This window comes from Carya illinoinensis, chromosome 8 (genome assembly GCF_018687715.1).
Source record: "Carya illinoinensis cultivar Pawnee chromosome 8, C.illinoinensisPawnee_v1, whole genome shotgun sequence".
NCBI classification, from domain to species: Eukaryota; Viridiplantae; Streptophyta; class Magnoliopsida; order Fagales; family Juglandaceae; genus Carya; species Carya illinoinensis.
This window is the reverse complement of record NC_056759.1, coordinates 34,848,144-34,871,119: the sequence shown is the minus strand read 5'-3', so window position 1 is coordinate 34,871,119 and position 22,976 is coordinate 34,848,144. Positions and strand designations below refer to the sequence as shown.

The 22,976-nt window shown below is 36.7% G+C and overlaps 4 protein-coding genes across 7 annotated transcripts; all 4 read left to right on the top strand.

The window, feature by feature from the left end:
- Nucleotides 1-1,998: 1,998 nt before the first annotated feature.
- On the top strand, nucleotides 1,999-3,096 carry LOC122318313 (uncharacterized GPI-anchored protein At5g19250-like). Its single transcript, XM_043135553.1, has 2 exons — nucleotides 1,999-2,193; nucleotides 2,460-3,096. Exons 1-2 carry the CDS (start codon nucleotides 2,106-2,108, stop codon nucleotides 2,963-2,965), a joined length of 594 nt encoding a protein of 197 aa, XP_042991487.1. The 5' UTR covers nucleotides 1,999-2,105; the 3' UTR covers nucleotides 2,966-3,096.
- A 993-nt stretch (nucleotides 3,097-4,089) lies between these two features.
- LOC122319055 (uncharacterized GPI-anchored protein At3g06035-like) lies at nucleotides 4,090-5,424 on the top strand. Its single transcript, XM_043136930.1, has 2 exons — nucleotides 4,090-4,433; nucleotides 4,690-5,424. The coding sequence occupies exons 1-2, from the start codon at nucleotides 4,346-4,348 to the stop codon at nucleotides 5,187-5,189; spliced, it is 588 nt and encodes a 195-aa protein (XP_042992864.1). The 5' UTR covers nucleotides 4,090-4,345; the 3' UTR covers nucleotides 5,190-5,424.
- A 1,148-nt stretch (nucleotides 5,425-6,572) lies between these two features.
- On the top strand, nucleotides 6,573-14,091 carry LOC122318965. 3 transcript variants are annotated; one of them, XM_043136766.1, is made up of 11 exons: nucleotides 6,573-7,411; nucleotides 7,716-7,784; nucleotides 8,023-8,313; nucleotides 8,396-8,698; nucleotides 8,784-9,086; nucleotides 9,752-10,426; nucleotides 10,506-10,574; nucleotides 11,271-11,438; nucleotides 12,222-12,438; nucleotides 12,636-12,974; nucleotides 13,503-14,091. In XM_043136766.1, the coding sequence occupies exons 1-11, from the start codon at nucleotides 6,614-6,616 to the stop codon at nucleotides 13,613-13,615; spliced, it is 3,345 nt and encodes a 1,114-aa protein (XP_042992700.1). In that variant the 5' UTR covers nucleotides 6,573-6,613; the 3' UTR covers nucleotides 13,616-14,091. The 3 variants fall into 3 exon arrangements, with proteins under 3 accessions (XP_042992700.1, XP_042992701.1, XP_042992702.1); XM_043136768.1 differs by having other exon boundaries at nucleotides 7,342-7,411; nucleotides 7,716-7,788; XM_043136767.1 differs by lacking the exon at nucleotides 7,716-7,784.
- A 787-nt stretch (nucleotides 14,092-14,878) lies between these two features.
- On the top strand, nucleotides 14,879-21,179 carry LOC122317822 (serine--tRNA ligase-like). 2 transcript variants are annotated; one of them, XM_043134858.1, is made up of 10 exons: nucleotides 14,879-15,157; nucleotides 15,257-15,327; nucleotides 15,661-15,822; nucleotides 15,907-16,012; nucleotides 17,116-17,309; nucleotides 18,030-18,133; nucleotides 18,219-18,402; nucleotides 19,046-19,225; nucleotides 19,888-20,078; nucleotides 20,728-21,179. In XM_043134858.1, exons 1-10 carry the CDS (start codon nucleotides 15,025-15,027, stop codon nucleotides 20,849-20,851), a joined length of 1,449 nt encoding a protein of 482 aa, XP_042990792.1. In that variant the 5' UTR covers nucleotides 14,879-15,024; the 3' UTR covers nucleotides 20,852-21,179. The 2 variants fall into 2 exon arrangements, with proteins under 2 accessions (XP_042990792.1, XP_042990793.1); XM_043134859.1 differs by lacking the exon at nucleotides 20,728-21,179 and having other exon boundaries at nucleotides 14,881-15,157; nucleotides 19,888-20,383.
- The last annotated feature ends 1,797 nt before the right edge of the window (nucleotides 21,180-22,976 follow it).

The following is a 22,976-nucleotide window of genomic DNA, read 5'->3' as shown; positions in this document are numbered from 1 at the left end:
CTTGGAGTCTCCTTTAGAAAAAAATATTTTTAAGTCAACTTCAATAGTAGCACTCCAGCTCCCGAGAATTTTCTGAAGTGACTTTATTTTTATATGTGGGGAGCAGGGTGTTAAATATCTTCTTGCTTCACAGGTATTTCAGGCAATGGTATAAAATCATGAAATTTAATTTCTTGATAGATGAGATTGTTTACTCCGTGCATGATGTAAAAAAAATGATGTTGTTCTTGAGAAGTTTACCATGGATTTCCAGGGATATCTTTGGCCCTCGTGTTGTGAAGGTTTTATGAATGATACAAGATGAAATACCGTTAGTCATCTTGTCAGCATAGTCTTTTAAAGATGGTCATCCACCATGGCAGAAGTATGTTGATCCTTGGGGGGCATTTTCTTCATAATTCTCTAAGTATAAAAAATGTCCCTTTCCAATTTTTTTTTATATAGAAATGTCTAATACTTGCAGCCACTATGTGATGAAATGGGAAATGTCCAAACACCAGAATGTATTAAATGGAGTGGTGCAGAGCGTTGTTGAGTAGAGTTATGAAATGGTAATTGTTTGTGCTTTGCAAGTTGCATGACAGGAAGAACAAAATGGAATTTTATTAATTTAGTGATTGGAAGACTGAAACATTGCAATATTTTTCTGGTTACAAAAAGATGAAGGTGGCCTAATCGAAGGTGCCAAACTGAAGTAGAGGTCTTGATGCCAAGTATAGCAGTGATTTGACTAATCTTATTTTTGGAGATTCTTCCCAGTGCATTGGATAGAGTCCATTCTCACTCCTTCCTCGCAGTAGGATCTTCCCTGTGGCAATGTCCTTAACAAAAAAATATCATATGTGAGTAAAAATTAGCAAGAATTATCTATGCAAAACTTTTGGATGGAAAGTAGATTTGCAGATGCTTTTGGACAATGTAATATGTTCTGTAAGTTAAAAGATGAACCATTGGCTTGAAGGGTAGCAGAACCAGTGTTTGCAATGTAGAGATTAGAACCATTACCCACAGCTAGAGAGTTATTGCCATGGAATGGATGCTGTAAGGTCAGATTGTCAAGTGAGGCAGTGATATGCTGATAATTTGCTCCACTGTCTGCAAACCAAGAATCAGTTTCTTTAAGCTGAGCATTGGTTTGAGCAACCATGGCAACCCGGTCTGTATTCTGAATCAAAGTTCGGAGTGCTTTCAAATAACAGTCCCCATGCAATAGATGATCATAGAAACTCGCACCTCACCTCAAAATCAGGTGCCAATTTTCTTAAGAATTCAAAGGCAACTTGATCTGCATCATTCTCTCCAGATTGTAGAAAACCCTGCCTCGAATTCAATCCCCATCTCATGAATATCCATCCCATCAATGGGACAACAAAACTTTGGAAGTTGAACACATTGGACCTTTGAATATGACTTAGGAAGCTTCAATCGATAGTTATTGGATCGATCGTTTCAATAATGTCTAGCAGCCGAATCTTACTACCCCATTCAAAGTCATCCTCTTTGTTGCCATTCGCTTTATACATAGCCACAAGATTTTACCACTTTCAAAGATCCACCATCAAGCTTCGAAGTAAAGCTCTCAACCTCCATCTTTCCAATAGTTTGAGGTTTCTGTGTGTTACAAAGGATTAGAAAATTATTGTGCCTATTCATCAGATGTGGGGCTCGAATCCAATATTAATTCCTGGTTTGTTTTCTGTTTCTGTTGGTCAAAACTGTTCGATCTCCCCCACACCCTGATAAATATATGCTCTTTTCACTTTTTCTTGGTGCGTCTTTTACGAAACTTTCTTCTCACTGAACACTTCAGACGAGGAAAAATACACTGAAATACAGGATCCCTACTTATCCCACGAGTCACGACATATAAAACATACATGATATGGGTGGTGTTGCTTTGCATCCCGGCCACGTGCTATACGAAGCAATTTATAGCTGTCAAATTGGCCGTTTTGTATCAGGCTCACGAAGTGGCACCTGAAACCTCTTTCAAAAACTAGGCAATCCACGCTTAACGAAGAGACCATCTACTTACCACAAAACTAGCTATCTCTTCTTTCTCCCTTCTCTACTGCACTCTTCTGATCTCTTTCGGCTCTGAACCCATGGCCTCTCCCAGACTAATTATTACTCTTCTTCTTTTTGTGCTTGTTCATGTCTTTGTTTTGCTTTCTCCCCCGGTGCACTGTAATGGTATTTACTCTCTCTTTCTCTCAGCTTCTGGGTCTGTAGTTGTTATGATATTAATTGAGTTGTTATGAGATCTTATTAACTTCCTTGATATAATCAGAGTAATTAAAACCACCCCTTCTTCATATAAAATTATGTTTATTATGTTCAGACTAGACTTTTTACTTTTTCATTTTATTAAAGCTCAGATCAACAAAGTGCTTGACAATAATAGTCTACAATGGCTTCTTAATTGCCTGAGGTCTTCTATTATCATTTTATTTGCACAGAGAATGAAGACAATCTTCTTCAGGGCATTAACAGTTTCAGGCAAGCAGCAATACAGCCGCCCCTCGTAAAAAATGGGAAAGCAGATTGCCTCGCCGATGAAATTGCCAACGAGTTAGAGGATGAGTCTTGCACCAGCACCACCAACGGCGCCAGCATTGTGCCAAGCTCCAACACCCGACTTTCCGATTTCCCCAAGCACTTAGACAAGTGCAAAATCAACGCCAACTCCACGGCAGACGCAATCATAATGTCTGTTTGTGTGCCCGATTTGGTCCCAACTCTTGTGCTTACTAACTATACGCACACACCATTAGCAAAGTATCTAAACAATTCCAAGTATACTGGAGTCGGGGTTGGTTCTGAGGATAATTGGATGGTGGTCGTTTTGACAACAAACACCACGACAGGAAGTTTTTCTGGGGCTCTCTCTTTGGTTCCAAAGGTTGGTTTTGGTCACTACATGGTGTCTTCGTTGTTGGGGTTGTTTTTCCTCTTTGCAAACTGAAATTGCTCTGTTGGGGAAAAAGGGTATATGTTTATGCAGTTTCTGGTTGTGTAAATTTGTCATGACTCATGAACTTGGACTTACTACAATCTCTTGACATCTCCTCGATCGTAACAGACTATTTTCCCTTATGAGGTGTGTCGGAAAGTGATCAGGCTAGATGTGTGAGAAAAGCAGCACAGTATTATACGTTGCAGGGCATGTCGGTGTGGAGTGTTCAAAGCCAAACACAACTACTGTCACAGTCGTGGAATTCGTTGGTGAACTGATTACTTTCCAGGGAGAAAACATAGAAAATACTAAGATGGCTTGGTTTTAATTTGGGCTATTTTTTGTTTAGATGAAAAACATCAACACTGGACGAAATGCAGATAGCTTAAGAAATGTCGCTCTGAGATGGGGTGTTTTGAGGTAATTGATGTTACTCAGTTGATTTCAACTGAGCGAGTGCTCGGCCCGTCAAGTTATTTGTCTTAGGCAAATTGGGATTCTGTTTTTTGAAAGAATTACGAAATCTAATAAATAAACTGAATAAATTTATTTCCTTGTACTTACGAAATTCAGGATATAAATAAATTCGATGATCATACGATCGGTATTTGAATTCAATAACAACAGGGTGCCTGGCATTCACACACAGAGGGCTCCATCGCTATGAAAGGACTGTGTCCACCGGAAATTAACCCCAATACAATTCACTTAGAATGCATATTGTGGCCATGCATATGAATGCTTTCCAAACACGTTTCGGATTTTTAAGGATTGAATTTATACTTACTGGGATGCTGCTCTATTTAATTCGATTAAAGGTAGTGAAAGAACCTTTGATATAACAGGCCGTAGGAATTCTTTTGAAAGGGGAATACTTTGGAGAATACTATGAATTTTGTTGAAAGAGGTGATGGCTTTTGAGAAGGCAACACGGACGGACAAAGGTAGTGTGCATAGCTGTCGCCTGCCATATGGCTCCTGCTAGAAGTCTTTCTATGCACAAGTGTGCAGCACTTTACGCTCTTAACTTGAAGAATCTATCCATGAAGTAGGCAACACTATATCTCGTGAGTGCGGCAGGCTTAATGAAGAGCGATAGACTATGTAGGTTATCAAAGCGACATTTTTTCGCCTTTGGTTGCTATTGTCGTCGAAGAGACTTCAGTTCAGTCTTTACCAAAGAACAAAGATATACAGCAAAAGTTTCCGAGTCGAAACAAAAAAGATATAGCACCTGGAGAACCCCTTGACACGCAATTACAGCAACCCAGAAAAGGAAGACATTCCAATACCAATTATCTCCAACACTCATCTTTTGTTTATTCTCTTCTCTTGAGTTTGTATAAATCGCCCTCGTCAGGCTAGCTCTTTCGTTGACACTACTGAACCATGGCCTTCGTTAAACTTGGCCTCTCCCTCGTTTTGCTCGTCCTAATTCATGGCCTTATGTTTCTTTCTTATCCAGTACATTGTGATGGTAATCTCTCTCTCTCTCTCAATTGCTTTTCTAAAGTTTAATAAATGTTCGAGGGAAATGATCACTGTTGTAAGATTAACATTTGTTCTGTCACATCAGAATTGATTACCTCGTGAAAGTATTAAAGTTGGTAGGTAGTTTTAGAGCCACAAAGAGAATTATAATACCTATTAAATTGCTAGTGTGATGTATTACTCATCATCTTTGCTTTAACTTTGGGCTATAATCAATGCAATTTCTACACATCTGCATGCAGATGAAGACGCCACACTCTTCGAAGGCATTAACAGTTACAGGCAATCACTGAATCTCCCCAATTTCACTGAGAACGACAATGCAGGGTGCCTAGCTGATGAAATCGCAGATCAATTAGAGGATCAACCTTGCAAAAAGGCCCATGACTACAGCTCTGGTCCCGGCACCAACCCCAAGTTCAGCAACTTCAACAAGCTCCTGCACTCGTGCGACATAAATGTCAACACCACTGTAGATGGCGTCATAATGCCTGTTTGTGTACCCAAATTAGACCCAACTTTAGTGCTTTCCAACTACACCAATTCTCAATATGCAAAGTATCTTAATGATTCCAGCTACACCGGTGCCGGGATTGCCTCTGAGAACGACTGGATAGTGGTGATCTTGAGCACCAGCACATCGACTGGAAACTTTTCTGGTGTTGCTTCCTTGGTTCCCAACATCATGGTTAACTACATGGTTGCTTTGTTATTCAGCTTGCATCTTGTTTTTCTGAGCTGAAGTGTTCCGGTCGGGTGTGTTGTCATATAAATAAATGTACCTTTTTTTTTTCTTTTTTTTTGTACCCTGTTTGTTTTTGTTCTTGCTTTTTTCTTTTTTGGCATAAGTTTCATTTACTCTTTGTTTGAGTGAAGCTGTGAAATTGGCAGCGATTGTGTTTGATTCTTGCTGGAGATGTATAAGATCTGCAAAACAAAATCATGCATTGGATTAATACGTTTTTATGTTTGGTTCTGATGATCTAGTACACTAGTACTCACTCTTCTCGTTTGATTTTATGTATCTAGTAGATTGATCAAGTCAAAATTTCTTACCAACGTATTGATATGGGTACTTATCTACAAATGATTTTTCATTTTACAATTTTTTAAGATTCTGTTTTGTTTTGTTTTATTTTATAAGTAAATTGTATTAAATTACAAACAAAAATACAGAAGGATCGGAGGAGGTGGGATTTTCCGAACAAATGCCTAGTTACAGTGCTTGTAGCAGTTGAAAGAAAAAAGGAAAATGAACCAATAGTGGTCCGAGCCCTTGCTCTTTGGTAGAAAGGAGAGATCCCATTAAGTGGTTTGGTGATGAACTGTTGTTCAACAAGTGGGAAAAGGTTATGGTCAATGGCGACAAATGGAGCATTACAGGCAACTATTTTGACGCATTTGTTGGGAAATTCTCATGTCCACTACTTCCATATCCTCGTTCAAAGAAAGTGAGAATATAGTCAGATATCTAGAGTTACAATGACAGGATCGTTGGCTGCTCACTGGTACTGGCACACGACATTGTACCCGGAGGGGTGACGAAGACTGTTTAAGAAATATTGGAGTCTGGAGAGTCGAACAATACAGCGCGTGTACTATTTAGATGCGCTTTGTCTGACATGTGCCTCTTACCTGCTGCTCTATTTGCCAAGAGTACGTGGCTTACATGGTATATCGAGCCTAAATTTCTATTCACAACAGGAGAGTACAGCAAGAAGAGGAAAGGGAGAAGGTGAGTAGTTTGGTTTGTTTTTATAATCTATCTCAATTTAACTTATTTATTATAATTTTTTTAAATTTTTATATAAAATAAAATAAATAATTTAATTTTTTTAAATTTAAAAAAAATAATAATATTAAAAAATATATTTTAATAATATTTTATTTAATTTTTAATTTTAACCTTTTAAATATCCTTTATCTCATGCGTGAAACCAAGCTAGTCATTCCCTTCCCTTCCCTCTAATATAGTGTTTTCTTGTTTTTAGTAGAGTGCACGGAGAAATTTTTGGATCAAAGAGTTCTGAAATGACACTGTCGTTTTCGATTCGCGTGTTACTTTTGTCCATCTAGGCCCAAAAAAATTCCATAAAAGCAATACTTAAGCTGAGTTGGGTTGCGTCCACGTCAGACTGCAGTGCGTTCTAACTTCTAAGTTCTAACATGCACCACGCGCGCACCGATTCGCACCAAAGAAGTCTAAGGCCACCCTCGGACAGCGAGAGAGAGAGAGAGAGAGAGAGAGAGAGAGAGAGGACCAGAGCTATGGCGGAGGACGACGAAGACGAGAGCTTCGGGGACTTCCATTCAGCATCGTTCCCTGATCCCACCGTCCATTCCTTTTCAACCCTAACCAGCCTCCGAAAATCATCCTCTTCTTCATCATCCTCCCCCGTTGCGTGGGGTGAGTTCATCACCACCCCCAAACCCAAGCTCCCCGGCTGTCCTGCCCACACTCTTTCCCCTCGGACCAATAATCCCAATGAAAAAGAACCCCGTGAACCGGGTTGGGTCAATCCAGGGGAGGCCCGCTGGGTGAAGCCAACGGGAGCTCTGCCTTTGTCGATATTCGGGGAATTTGAAGAGGAAGAGGAGGAGGAGGGGGGATCTGCGGCCGAAGCTACAGTTCCCTATGTCGTGACCGTTCTATCTAACCACAAAAGGACTGATCCTGGGAGAAAAGGATCGGATTTGAATCGTAATAATTTGATTGCAAATCTATATAATCAGAATCAGCAAATCAAGAACCATTACGGGTCGAGTTTGAATTCAAATGTATCAGAGCTGAATACAAATGGGTCAAATTTAAATCTAAACGGGTTGTATTTGAATCCGAATGGGTTAGGTTCGGACTTAGTGGAAGGGAATGATCGCTTTGATGACGATGATGAGTATGGCGAGTGGGAATTCAAAGCTGCGAAGGCGGAATCTCTTATCGGAAATGGAGATTCTATAGTAAAGGTACTTATAAAAGTTCCTTTGTTTGGTGGCGAGAAAACAATCAAGGAAATATTTAATTGAAGAACTTTACAATAAATTTCAAGTTGTATCTCTAGATAATTAAAGTTTTGCATAGAGTGAAAGTTTGTGGATTAAAACTTCGTCTTTTTCGTTTGTTTTTAAAATTTTATCAGGGACAATGAGGGGGATGTTTTTGTTTCGTTAGCTCCTAAAGAATTTGCAACCTTGAAAAGACTGAAAGAATCATCAGGGAAACTATTTGCTCTTGAATTTTGATTTTTTTTTTTTCCCCCATTTATATCAGGGAGTGGGGGTTTTTGAATCATCAGGACTGAAAGTGGAACCAACAGCGTGGATTGACCAAGGAATCCAGGCGGGTATTGTTCATGTTTCTGTATTTGTAGGTTGATAATGTTTGTAAACTATTGAACTTTCCTTGGGAATTCAGAAGCAAGTAGCTATCTTTAAGCTACATGGTTTGACAGTAAACTGTGTTGTGGACTTGAAATAGGATGTTATATGTGTAATAATCATGCCCTTAAACGTATACAAATACTTGTGCTTGCATGGGGTTGGCATTCAGTCTAAATCAAAGTTTTTCTTGTGTAAAGTCTGAAGGGAAAGTACTGGAAAATACTGATGGCGCCAGACTTACATTTGCGCTTGGAAATGGCGTCCATGGTCCTGGTGATTTGCTTGTGAAGTCAAAGGGGACTTCTCCCAGTAGTGGTGAATCGGATCTTGGGTCTGATTTCAACTTGAGCCATATGTCTAAACAAGATGGTTTTATCTCGGGTTTCTTCTCCAAAAGCAAGGACAATGTTAATGCAAAAGTTGAACTTCAACAGAATTTTTGGGAACTCAAGGATGCATTCTTGGAAACTGGATCAAAGTATAAGTTGGTGAGTTATTTTATTTCGTTTACTTATGTCATAATGTTGATATCAAAGAATGTGCTTTGTCAGGCTTTAAGTTTGGCTGCAGGAAGAGCCAAAGTTTACCAACTCATCTCTTGATGTTGGAGAAGCGCAAACCTTTGATGGTAATGGTGTCGTCGGCCGTGATGATTTATTTGCTGTATCAGATGGGATCTCTCCAAGTTCTAGAAAATGGGCCTCTGGATTTACTTTCAACCAGAGTTCTATGAATGGTAGCGTCTCAGATTCATACTTTACAAGCAACCAGAATGCTTTCGTATCCTCTCTGGGTGATGAGAATATCGGTGGCATAAATAACTTCTGGGAATTTAAGGATGCATTTACAGAATCTGGATTGAAACATAAATCGGTGCGTCAGTTCGATTTTAACTTATTATGCCATATACAATGTTGAAACTTTGGAAAAATGTGCTCAAACTTCCTTTTGTTTGTAGGAAGGGCCAAAGGCTGCTGATATTTCTCCTGCTGGTGTAGAAGCACTTACCTCTAATGTCAATTGGGCAAGCAATTCTAAACATCCTTTGGTAGCATCAGATGGGATATCTCACCAATCTGCAGGATGGGAGGTTGAATTTAATTTCAATCCAACTTCAACTCAAGAAAATATGATCTCTGGATCTTACTCTAAAAGTAAACAGAATGGATTTAAGTCCTCTCTAATTGACGAGAATGATGAATCTGATGAGAACTTTGGGGAGTTCAAGGATGCATTTTCAGAAACTGCATCAAAGCATGAGGTGTTATATCCTTGTGATCTGATTCTTTAATTTATTTTATATGATAAGATATGTAAGAATGTGGATAATACTAAATTTTAGTTTAGGATGTAAAAGAGTACCTGTACAACGTTGCTGATTATTCTCCTACTGGCGTGGAAACACCTGCTTTTAGTGGTGAAATCCACGTAGCAGTCAGGTTAACAGGCTTATTTTATTGATTAAAATCCACATATTAGGTTTCCTGCAATTCAAAATGTCAATTTAGTAATTATGGTGGAATCCTTGTTCTCAGTTCTCATCTTCCACTTTCTTTTCTCTTGTTTTCCGTTTTTTTTTTTTTTTTTTTTTTTTTGGGGGGGGGGGGGGGGGGGGGGGTGGTTTAAAATGATATAAGATACTCATTGATTTTGACTTCAATGTTGCTGGTATACAAAGGCAATCCTTAGCATGTATGTCAGATGATGTTGGTTTTTAAGCATATATGTGCTGCCTTTTTTCATAAGTACGTATATGTGCTGCCTTTTCTTGATCAGTGTATATGCGTGCCTTGATGTTGGCCTGTTTTCTCTTTTCTTTATCTGATTCTTGGTTGCAAAATTATTTAGGTCTGTCTTTTGAGATTTTGGGTTGGCAAACTCCTTTTCTTCTAATTATGTGACCATCCTTCATTCTATTCTTCCCAGAGGAATGAGATAGGGTTCAAGAATCACAGGGAACCCTTGCCCATGTCTATTTTCAGTGATGGAAACCTTGATTTGAATGAATCCTCAATCCTCCAAGACATTGCTTCTTTTACACCCATTTCCAACCCAAGAGATGCCATTAAAAGTCCCAATTCTAATATGTCTATCAATGATATCATATCAAGTTTATACAGTCAAGCTGAGCAGAGTGCTTCTTTTAATTATACATCACCAGCAAGTGACTATGGGATGCATTCCAACACAACAGTGTTTGAATCGGATTTAGTGAACGGTGATGATGATTTTGATGATGGTTCCTGGGATTTTAAAGCTGCTGGTTCAGAAACCGGAGCTGAAGATCGAACTTCTGATATTGATCTCGGAGATTCACAAAAAACACTTTCTACTGCATTAGAGCTTAATAATTGTATGGATCTTTATAGCAAATTAAAGGAGGGTTTAGTGAACGGTGATGATGATTTTGATGATGGCTCCTGGGATTTTAAAGATGCTGGTTCAGAAACTAGAGCTGAAGATCGAACTTCTGATATTGATCTCGGAGATTCACAGAAAACACTTTCTACTGCATTAGTGCTGAATGATTGCATTGATTTTTATAGCAAATTAAAGGATGAACTGTGCTCAATTGCACTGTATCATCTTGACAATCTGAAGGTTGGTAAAGTTAATACATTTTTTTTTTAAATGTTAAATTTGTTTACCATATTAATCTTGTGAAAATGCAATTTGTTAGAAAGCTCAAAGTATTGCTGTTCTTTCTGGCGAAGAGGCCAAAGCGAAATCTCTTGATGAGGATGTTCAGGTTGGTGACTATACTTGGTCTTATGCTTTCATAACATGCCTTATCATTCTTCTCGCAATTCATATTTAGCTTTATGCTTCGAGTATGCACGACAAAAGAGCTTAAGAAACTTGCACAGAAGCATGTTAGGTTAACATGGCAACCCTAGGGGTTGGCTCAAGTGGCAAGGGCCATGGTCTCGGTGGCATGCTCCCTCCTGGTTTAAGGTTTGAACTGTTAGGTGCAAACAATTTCTAACAGTGCAAACAATTTCAAGGGCTTTATCTCATTGGTGAAAAAGCCGATTATTTTCCTGACTTGTGTGATGGGGATGCATTACATAGGTCTGGGGTTTATGCACGGTCATCGGAATTCCTCGTCATAAAAAAAATTAGCATGGCTTTTTTTTTTTTTTTAATGAATAAGAAATTCATTTGATACGATCAAGGCTTTAGAGATTGGGTCCTCTCTCTAGTTGATTCACACAAACAGTTTAGGAGTGGGTTTTTTTTCACCTCTTTTAACCTTTTTTTTCATAGCTCTGGTTCTCTCTCATCATCAAGAATGGAAGAATGATGAATATTTTTCTCCTTATTTGGATTTTGTTTTCTGATGCTCATCTTAAATCGTGTTTAGAATTATGATTATAAATTCTTTGATGAGCCAAATTTTAAAAGGGTCTTAACTTCGTTACTATTTATTGTTGCTCTGTTGTAGAAATTGTATAATGAACTGCACAAAGATAATCTGATATCTACTAAAGAAGTCCATTCAGAGAATCTATCAGCAAGAGAGATTCACTTGAATGAAATTCTTGAAGTGTTGCTGGAACCCAAGTTCCAAGTGCTTGAGTCAGAATTTCAGATATCAAGAAGATTGCCATTGGTATGCATCTTTTGCAAGGATCTGGAATGAACAACTGGAAAATATCCAATATTACAGATTACAGCTTAAAGCTTCCATATTTGAAAGTTGTGTGCTGGTTATATTCTCATCACAACATGCGTCTTGATATATGCTAGTAAAAAACATGCATCTTGATGGATAAAATTGTTAACACAAATAAACCTGTGCTTCTACTGATAGTATGATATAAGCTGCTCGGCTTATTTTTCAGCCTATGTTAGGATGTGCTTATGCAAAAGTATATCTGCTGGTGATAGATATGTTGTACAGAACTGTTCACTTGCCAGCTCTAGGAACTGTTCTGATCTTGTTTGCTGTGATTGTTGCCTCCCCTCTGATTGTTTCTTTCATTTGGGGAGAAAGTAATCAGTGTTAGATTTTCTTATCATTTTTTGTTAATTGTTTAAGTTGGTATTTCTTATGTTTTGTGGGAGTTCAATTTCCAGTATGACCTTAAGAAAAATATTTGATGAACTTAAAGTTTAGATTTATAAATAACTGTGCATCTCAGAATAAATGCAGTTCCAAGTGAGGTAATAAGCTTGGTTCTTACTAATAATGCTTACAACCAACATTATGTATTTGATCTCTCTCTCTCTCTCTCTCTCTCTCTCTCTCTCTCTCCCATAGCTTTTTTTCAACACAACAATTCAAGGAATACCGAGTAAAACTCAGAAAATACTTTTAATTTTGAATTGGTTGCAACACTTTGCATATTGGTGCCTATGGCTTGTAACCTCCTTGTGTATTTTGTCATAATAGGCAGAAAAGGATGCGAGATCAGCTATTGAGCTCCTAAAAGATGTGGCATCAACACTAGCAATTCTGAAATTGGGATCAGTGGAGGAGCAAGAATATTATGTTTCTACATGGTCTAGTATACTTTCTGTTTGTGCTCAAGAGCTGAAACATGGAGTCTCAATTTGGAAGCAGTCATTGCAAAAGAACGTACAAAGTCAAATACTATCTGAACCTGAAGGTACTGGTTGGCTGTTGTGGCAGATTTATTTTAGCTTGTCTTTTCCTTGTAAAAAAAGTTTCTTTTTGTCCTTAAATTTTATCCTTAAATGCACGGGTGGTGTTGTGTATTTGGGTTTTGCTCTTTGATGAGATTCTGTGTCATCAAAATTTTTTTATCCTTAACATAATATTTCTTGCCCTTGGGAGAGAATACAGGGAAGCGGTATATCCTTGCCCTTGGAGAAATTTACAGAGTGATTGAAGTTCTCGGAGCCTCAACCAAGCTTTATAAGCCATGGATTTTAACTTCTGGAGATGCGACTGGCTTGTATGGTCTTCTAAGCGAGTGTTATAGCATATGGTCAGGTTCAGGACTTGAAGATGCTCTCATGAGTATTCGTGATGATATTGGTGTTGAGTACGATGAAACTATAAAGGTGCTACAGGAATCTATAAAGTATATCCATGATATTGATGTAGTTGCACTTCGAAATCATATTTTCTCTGATCAACCTATATGTCGGTTATCAGCCTTAACTGCAAGCGCTGTGCCAGGTACGTATTGAGTGTATGAGGAATGCTACACATCATCCCACACCACACACTTTATATATTAAAATATTATTTTTTATTATTTATTATTTTTTTATTTCATTTTATTCGTATTAAACTAATTGAATTATTCTATTTATCATCCACACACTATATATTTATTATAGAAAAAATAAAAATAAAATAAAAATAAGTATTGTGTGTGAAGTGTAAGGATGACAAGAAGAATTTTCTTTGAGTGTATAGCTCTCAAGGTTTAATTAAGGTTATCGTTTTCCTCTACTCGGGGTTTTGGAATTATCACCGGATGCTGTTTTATATATCATTCTAAAATGCATGATAAATTTAATGAGAAAACTTAAAAGAACAATTTCTTTTTATACATGCTGCGATGCAAATTTCCTAGTTCATTGAATTCAAGTAGTTTGAAGGGTTTTTTTTTTTTTTTTTTTAATCTTCTTTCATTGTGGTGGGTGTGGGCTGCGGGGGAGCCTGGCGTTTTTTAACCTTCTCTAAAACTGCCTGAATCAGGCTTGAAACTGGTGGTTTGGAATGGGGAGCACTACTTTGTCACGCTTGCAAACTTGTGGGCAAATCTAATATGTCCAGATCCTCCTAAGCTGCCTCAAATACATCGTAGCTGATGAGAAGGAACTGTACCAAAACAAGTTTGGATGCTTTTTGGTAGCTCTTTTGCTGGGATCAAAATCTGAATTGTTTCCTCTGGAATGGGGCTTTTGAAGCATTAACTGCAGCTGCTTAACCATAATGATAGCACGAGAGAACTCAAAAAACAGAGTTTTATATTCAAGATCCAGGTGGGCTTTTTGATCAGGAGAAGTATACAATTCATTCTCTTTCTTTTTCTTTATTGATTACCATTCTTTTTGGGTACCAATTGTAAGTGTAATTATTGTATTATTTTGTTGTTTAGTCTGTGCAATGTTCAGAAAATGGGGAGAGGAAAAAAAGGAACAACTCCCATAAACATAGATAAAATAGAGCTGTGAAACATTGAGGACAATCATTGTTTTCTTCCTCCACCTATTTTCCCAGTTCCATCAGAGTTCACAGGCATTGAGAAGGAATAATGAGAATGTTGAATAATACATTTGTGCAACATGTGGAATGAGTAATGGTACAACTCTTTTATAACTTTTTTACAATTAATCAAGCCACCTCATTAAAATTGAATTTTAATATTACGAAATTATTTTTTAATTATTTATGCCTCCACTTATTTAATGAAACTGTCCAAATAATAACTTGTTTTTGGCATATTTAGTGACAACTGGCAAAGAAGTAAAGAAAATATTTTAAGATGTATTGGGAACTAAAAATTATGGTCAGACTTTAAAAGAAAATATTTTCTTGTTACATTGTTGAACTTTTTAGTGCAAATGGTATATTTGTTCATGATATAAGGTTTAGTTTGGATATAGAAACGGTTTTATCTCATCTCATTTTATTTCATTATTAGAATTTTTTTAAATCTTATAATAATAATAATAATATTAAAAAAATAATATTTTAATAATATTTTATTTAATTTTTATCAAAAATTAATCTATCTCGTCTCACTATTCAAACTACGCCTAAGTTCCTCCTTGACTCATATTAAATCATTGCGGCCTTTTGTCTGTTTTTCTGTTTTTTGTCGCTTTTGTTGGTTATTGGAAAGGAAAATGTTCCCATGCTGCCTGAGTCTAAGTGTACCGTTCAGATAAAAAAAAAAATTTTTTTTAATGATTAAGAAAATAATTTTAAGTGAATTGATGTATTTTTTATATTTAAAAAAAAAAAAACTGAAATTTAAGAAACCAACGATAATAACTGTAAACGAGATCCGTACATAAACCCAGCCCGGTATTGATGCCCCGGATAAGGTTTAGCGTCAACCCGCATCCCAAACAAAACCTCTTTTCTCACAGCTAGGTTTTGTAACTTTTGTTCTCGGCTAGCGAAGAGAATACCCACTGCTCCTGCTTTGTTCTACAGTTCTACCTTTCCATCTCCGCAGTTGCAGAGACACATTCACTTCGAGAGAGAGAGAATGCTGGACATCAATCTCTTCAGGGTAGAGAAAGGCGGCAATCCCGACGTCATCCGTGAATCTCAACGGCGTCGTTTCGCCAACGTCGACCTCGTCGACGAGGTCATCAAGCTCGATAAAGAATGGCGTCAACGTATTGTCCCGCGCCCCTGCCCCACATATCTAGATTATGTATACTTATTAATGTTTCTTATTAGTTTAATTTAGCTTTTATTTCGTTATCATTTTTCAGTTCAATTCGAGGTCGAGAATCTTCGCAAGGAGTTCAACAAGATCAACAAGCAAATCGCTCAACTTCGAATTGTGTGTCTTTCGTACATTTCCCTTTGTCATTTCCTTACGATTTTTTTTTTTTTTTCCGATTTGCTTGTTATTGTTTGCTTGCAAATAAGCCAACTTGGAATTGTTGAAAACATCATTTTCTGTAGAGGAGTTTTGAACTCCAGAATTCAGGTATTGAATCAGATTAAGTTGTGTGATCATAATATGTTTGGATTGAATTTTTGAGTATTTCGGTGATTTAAATGTTGTCAATTTTTACTTATAAAAAAAAAAAAAATGTTGTCAATTTTTTTTATTACTTGATTATTTGGCTGGTTTGATGTGAAACCAAATTGTGGGCTTGTTTCTAAAAAGGCGGGTAAAGACACCACCGATATGATTAAGAATACAGAGGAAAATAAGAAGTCGGCAGCAGATAGAGAAGCCGAAGTTCGGGAAGTTTTAAAACAATTGAATTCAAAATTGGAAACAATTGGAAATCTCGTTCATGATTCAGTTCCAGTTAGCAACGATGAGGTATATAACTTGGAACTTTTCGTTTCTTTTCATTTTACCTAATCCTTATTCTGAAACTTCATGGATTTTGTAAATGTGCTGCAGGCAAACAATGAGGTGATCAGATCATGGGGTGAGAAATGGTTGGAACCAAAACTAAAGAATCATGTCGAGCTTGTTGAGCTCCTTGGGATTGCAGATTTGAAGAAAGGTATTAATTACAGTCGTCCAGCTCTAAGGCAGCAACATTTATTCCAGGATTGAAAGCATTATGGTTTATTGTAGTACACATATGTTGGTGCCATGTATTCTTGCGTCTGTTACCATTTCTAGCTAGGTGTTCGTCTTTTATACTTCCAATGTCCTTGGACCACCCCTTTTTCCTCCACTTTCATCTGTATACTTCTTTTCCCAATAAAATTTTTAATCACTTATAGGAGAAACAAGCGCATTGTGGGGGATATAATGGTATAGAACTTCACATTATAATTATAAAAAAAAAAATGTTATAGAACGTAATTGATGCATGACACTGATGTGACATTGATTCTCCTGTGCATGCTAAAGATTCTTTTTTATTTTTATTAATGCATTGATTGAGCTGGTTACATGTTTTCACTTTGTATTACAGCTATTTTTGTAAAACCTAACTATGGCTTTGCACACTTTTAGTACCAGAATAAATATATACTGTATAGAAAAGCATCTATATCGACATGAAGTGTCTGATTTTATTCAATGTAATTTGATCATCTTTCAGTTTTGAATATCTGTAATTCTATGAAAAAAGTAAAACTCCTAAGATTCTGCAATAGGTTGTCACTAAGATTTATGATTCTATAACTGGACAAAACTTAAATATATGCTTCTTCATTTTGATCTGAGTTAGGAGGTTCATTCTCAGTATTGTGGCTAACTTGTTTCCTCTTGTCTAGGATTAGAATGGTAAAGTTGTCAACAAATTCTTGTATATGTCCCGTGTACTTGGGCTATGCCTATTTATATCATCTACAAAGTTCTTGTTTACTGATAAAAAAAAATTAAAGTAAAGTTTTCAACAAATTACCCTACTTACTCATCTAATGTGGTCAGCCTCTTGAATTTGTATAATAATATTCACCGAGTCCAGAAAGGTAAGGCATTAATTGGTGATTTTAAGTTATACAAGTCTCATTCACATTCTTTTGTTCCTTCACTCTTCTGTATGGATTTATAACTCTTCTGCACTGTGATAGCTGGGCTTCACGGCACTAAATCTATCTCAATCTGTCATCGAACTGGTTTGATTGTTAATCCCAGTATCTCAATGTGTAGGTGCTGATGTAGCTGGAGGTAGAGGTTTCTACTTGAAAGGAGATGGAGTGCGTCTTAATCAAGCTCTGATTAACTTTGGTCTTGACTTTTTGGAGAAAAGAGGATATACAGCATTGCAGACTCCATTCTTTATGAGAAAAGATATCATGGCAAAGTGTGCTCAATTAGCACAATTTGATGAAGAACTTTACAAGGTAATGTCTGTTTACTTCTGCAAATATCTTTAGTACTATGGTTGAAAAGAATTATTTAATGTCAGCTTATTTATTTTGCATTTTAAGATTTAGGCCCCGTTTGGATTCGGAAAACATCTCATCCCATCTCATCTTATCTCATCATTACAACTTTTTCAAATTCCCACACATAATATAATGAACAATTCAATTTTTTCAAATCCCAATTCAATTTTTTCAAATCCCAAAACATAAATAATATTATAAAATAATATTCTAATAATATTTTATTCAACTTTCATCTTTTATCTAAAACCATCTTATCTCATCTCATCTCATCTTTTGGTTTCATTTGATGGGTATCTACTTGGAAATTTTACCTTATACTAAGTTGGTTTCTTCAAAGATAGTGTCTCAGTAGGTGACTTCTTATGCACATCTTATTTTTTGGGCTCTAATTTTGTCTCTTCGATATTATTAATTTCTTGGAATTTTGGAATTTTTCTTTTCTTTGTTTTTGTTTTAACATGGGAAGTTGGCTCTTGTATATTTTTGTGTGTGCTCGCCATCCTCTCGGTGCCTTTTCAATGTAAGTAATTATGAGAAAAGATGAGAACAAAAGAAAAACAGAGACTGTGCCAGAGAATCTTACATCAGAAAAAGATTAATCATCCATTAAATTCTTTTCCGACAATATATTTTCCAGTGTAAGAGCTAACTGATATAGTTAGCATGTGATAGGTAACGGGTGAGGGAGATGACAAATATCTGATTGCTACAGCTGAACAGCCACTGTGTGCGTATCATTTGGATGATTGGATCCATCCCTCTGAACTACCCTTAAGGTTGTAATATCTCCTTGAAGCTTGTTCCAATGTCTAGAAAAGTATGGTTGTTGCCTCTTGCTCATGATTATTCAATTTTTCCCAGATATGCTGGATATTCATCCTGCTTTCGTAAAGAAGCTGGTTCACATGGTCGAGATACTCTGGGAATATTCAGAGTTCATCAGTTTGAGAAGGTGGAGCAGTTCTGCATTACTGGCCCAGATAACAATGAATCCTGGACAATGCATGAGGAAATGATCAAAAACTCCGAGGATTTCTACAAGACGGTATCATTTTCGTAAATATGAGAATGTATTTAATTTTACATCATTTGAAATTCTTGATTTGAATACTAATGATTAGGTTAGTTGTGTGCCTACCACTTGACCTTTGGGATCCACAGATGAATTGATGGTCCAATTTCTGTGTTTTCCCTAGCTTTAGCTTCTAAGATTTTCTTGACCTCTTACTTTCTCTAGTCAGGTGTACCTATGCATATCCCATGTGTAATCAGATCGTGAATTTGTGATAATTAAAAGAATTTAACTATCTTAGAAAAAAATTCTGTGGTTTCCCAGTTAAGAGATGCCATCAAGTGTTTAATCTGTGGACATGCTTTTTTCGGGGAAAATTCCATCAGTCAAAAAGGGATGGTCTTGGGAGAATGCTGCTTTAGAAAGTAAACAATGAAGAGAAAAGTAATTCCATGAATTAGGAGATGGAATGCCCTGACCCAAATTGACTTATTATGGATCGATCTTTGGACAATTCTAAAGAAAGGTAAGATATGGATCTGGATTCAGTCAGCAGTAAATCTCAAGCTTTGTTGTTGTGTCCTGCTTAGGAATTCCTCTTGCTAGTGTGATGGTTCTCAATTTAAAATGCCTTGCTTTTTTCTTTCAAAATCTGATTTGGTTGTTCATATTGCAGCTGAACATCCCCTATCAAGTTGTTGCTATTGTTTCTGGTGCCCTGAATGATGCTGCTTCAAAGAAGTATGATTTGGAAGGATGGTTTCCTGCCTCTCAGACGTACAGGGAGCTGGTGTCCTGCTCGAACTGTACAGACTATCAGTCCAGAAGATTGGAGATTCGATTTGGGCAGAAAAAGGTTCATTATGCTAACTCTTAATAGTATCTTGGAGCCAAGCCATAGGGTCATTATGCATTCCTCATTATTAATAAAGATACTTCTTTAAATAATAATATGGAGTATATTCATGAAATAGAGTTAATGGAAACATACAATTTACTTGTAAGTCTTATTTTTATTGACGTATAAAAACTTTAGAAAGGAAAAACTGGGAGTCTCTAGTAATTCATGACATTGTTCATATGATGTTGAACTTTCTCTTTTAAGTTTCTACTATCATCAGAAATTTTAATCATGTGTAAGAAGCATAGTTGAAATTGCTTTGCGATTTTTGGGTTGATCCAAAATGAGGATTATCAAAGAATGAGGGAATACTTTTGTATTGGAACTGTATGCCTTGGACCGTGTCAAATATAAGAAACATCAGGGTGTGCTTGCTGCTACCAGATAGATTATAATAATGTCTTGTTGATAAATCTTACTTTGGAAAGTGAATCCCATTCTTAGATACTGAAAAAAGACGGTATGCGAAAGAAATATTTTGGCCATTGAACCTAGATTGACATTTTTTCCTTCTTAATATGATGATTTCAGCATTGAATGCAATCAACTACTTCTATGATATGGCTTTATAAGATTTATTTATTTATTTTGCCCATTCTTTCTTTAAACTGTTGCAGAGCAATGAGCAAGCAAAGAAATATGTTCACTTATTGAACTCAACACTCACAGCAACCGAGAGAACAATATGCTCTATACTTGAGAACTACCAGAGAGCGGATGGTGTTGAGATACCAGAAGCCTTGCAACAATTTATGGGTGGAAAGACCTTCCTACCTTTCAAGAACAAACCGGCTGATGAAGCCAAAGGGAAGAAACCGAAGGCCTAGTTTCTTGCTTTACTAAGCTTTGACTGAGATATTATCCACGCCACCCTCTTTCTTAAAAAAAAAAAAAGGCAAAAACGAATGCATGTAAACGCCACTAAATTAGATCGTTTTAATGCATTTTTCAGAAATTGAAAAAACATTTTTTTTTACCTTTTATTAAAGTTTTATTTTAATTTTTGGCATTGTCTTAAATCTGATTTTGCAAGGAGAATAGTTCTCACATTTATTATATAAGTGTTTGTACTATTTGAATCTGGTTTGTAAAATATACATGCATTTTTCACCATTTTTTATGCGCCTTCACAGCCTTGGCTACTTTAGCCTATCTAAGCATAGAGTCAATGATTGATGTGTAAATATGGATTTGTTGGGTTCTTTTGGTGTTTGTGCAAACAGGATGAGTGCGATCATTCTTACATTTCTCCATCATTTACCTAAACGGATTGAAAATTTGATGAGAAATCTTGGAAGGTTGTGCTAGGGATGGTGTGAAGAAATCTAATTGCCTTAAATTGATTGAACTTGGAATTAGCATGTTCCACTTAATTGTAATGCTAACGATCTCTTCAATTTTTAATGGAAGAAGCACTCCAAAATTCTGAAAGATCCTTTGTTTTTCACATTTTGCAGGATGCGCAAACCCATTCACGAATACGGTCAAGCTGGCAAACAATTCACTTCAATTATGAAACTGTTTCAAAAGAGGAAAATGGTTTGGAACTTTGGGAATAAAATATTAGGCAAATTTTTGTAACGAGGCAGTACTCGTTCTTTAAAGCCATCTTTTTCTAAAGCGTTATGCTTTGACTTCTTGCTAGCTAGTAACATATCTAGCTTACTGTTGAAAGCGAGACTTTTTGAACGAGAGTCCACAACGTTCTAGCGTTTTGCCCTCCAAGGATCATATATATCCAAAAATCTCCATATCTTTCCCTATGTTGTATGCTCAGGGTCGGAATAAGGATGACATTTGAAGCATTGCTAGCCATGTAATTGCCAGTCTCTCGTCAATATATTTGGACAACGTACACTTCGTGGTCCACAATCACATTATCTTCAGATGATGGAGAGATCTTTAGTTATCTCAAAGCCTCTTACCTCTTACGTACGTGTTCATTGCTTCTATTTTTTTATTTTCTAATATTGCAGTCAATATGAAAAAGTATACTTACAAGCATGCTGATATGGCATGACTTAATTTATAAAAAATAAAAATAAAATTAATTTTAAAATTTTCTTATAAATCAGATTTTAATATGTTAGAGACTCACAAGTAAAAAAAACTCCCATCAATATTCAAGTTTTTACTGTTGAAGATGCTGTTGGACATCCTCATTGAACAACTTTGAACATTAGGCATGCATACTGCCAATAATCTTCTGCACACACAAACCCAAAGGCAAGACCATTGCTTCTCCCTCTCCACAACTCCCTGTTCTGTTTACAACAGGCAGGCACTTGTTGAGATCTACTGAGATCGCTTTTTGTCTTATGTTTCTCATAGATCATCAAAGGTACTGCGCATTAATATCACTTCTATTCAAAAAGCCATTTCTGAACTGAGCATAAAAAGTCCTACAGATCATAGACTGCCGTACTAGTTTATGCAGTGGCTTGACTGGTTTGAGAGAATAATTTGCATGTATATATGATTTGAAACCCAATCTAACACAACTATAAACAAATTAAGTGATCGATCGAAACTACAAGTGCTGTAGGCAATATTATTAATTACACTGTTATTTTGCATTGACATAACTCATGCATCTTCGAACTTCAAGTGTTATATGGAAAAATAAACATCCCTGTTTCCCTGTATATTCGTTGTTGTATCACGCAGAAGCTCTCGACCAATCTCCCATGTAAGCAGTACTTTTATATATATACATGAGCTCTGATATAATCACTTGTACGCAGACTTACCTGTTGTGTAAAGGGTCGGGAGAAGAGGGTACTTCTCTATTTATGGTTGCAAAGAAGTCCTGATCATCTTCTGTATTAGAGCCTTGTTTCGAAACTTGAGTCTTCTCTAAATTCTCCGCCTTCTCTTTTGGATGTCTAGCCCCCAAAACTTCACGGTTTAAGGCTGAAATGATTAAAAAGGTGAGTAAAAGACACCCTACTTGACTCCTTGAGATAAACATGGCTTTCCAAGATCTAGAAAAATGTCTTTCTTTCCCTTGCTTTTGTCCCCTCTTTAACTTCCTCTTCGAGCTAAATCTAGAGATCAAGGATGAAGAGTTGGGGGGAGAGAGAGAGAGAGAGAGAGAGAGAGAGAGAGAGAGAGAGAGAGAGCTGAACTTATAGGGCAATTTGGTTAGGTTTAAAGGAGAAGTGATGGGTGCTATTCAAATGGGTGTTAAAAAGGGTAACCATTTCAGTCAAATCCCCAAGCATGGATTATTGGGGATAGGACATAGGTGATGCACCCAGTGTTTTGACTGGTGTGTTGGTTATTGCTACGTAATATACTTGTCCGACTGATCTAGATTTTTTTCCTATCGTTCTAATATTAAGAAGGTACGTTGTGCAAATGGTTAATGATGTTAATTCAAATCGTTCATTGGGTACTGTTATTGACTGATGTTTTCTAACTTTGGACGGAAAAATGGTTCAAGTTCGATCCTCAACAACCAGTCCTCTCAAGAACTCTGATAAGTGCTGCATCCAAATTGTATCATCTCCGATTCTCCAAAAGTACCTCAATTTCAGGATCTTGGATTTGACTTTTCCTTTAGATGTTACTGCCTTTCTTCATTTCTCTCTTATAATGTCTGAAATGCTGATGTCCATGTTAATGCACTTATCTAGGGCTAGCTGTTTGTACGTACTTTTTTCTGTTTTCTTATCATAGTTTAATTTGTTAACTATGTTTTTCT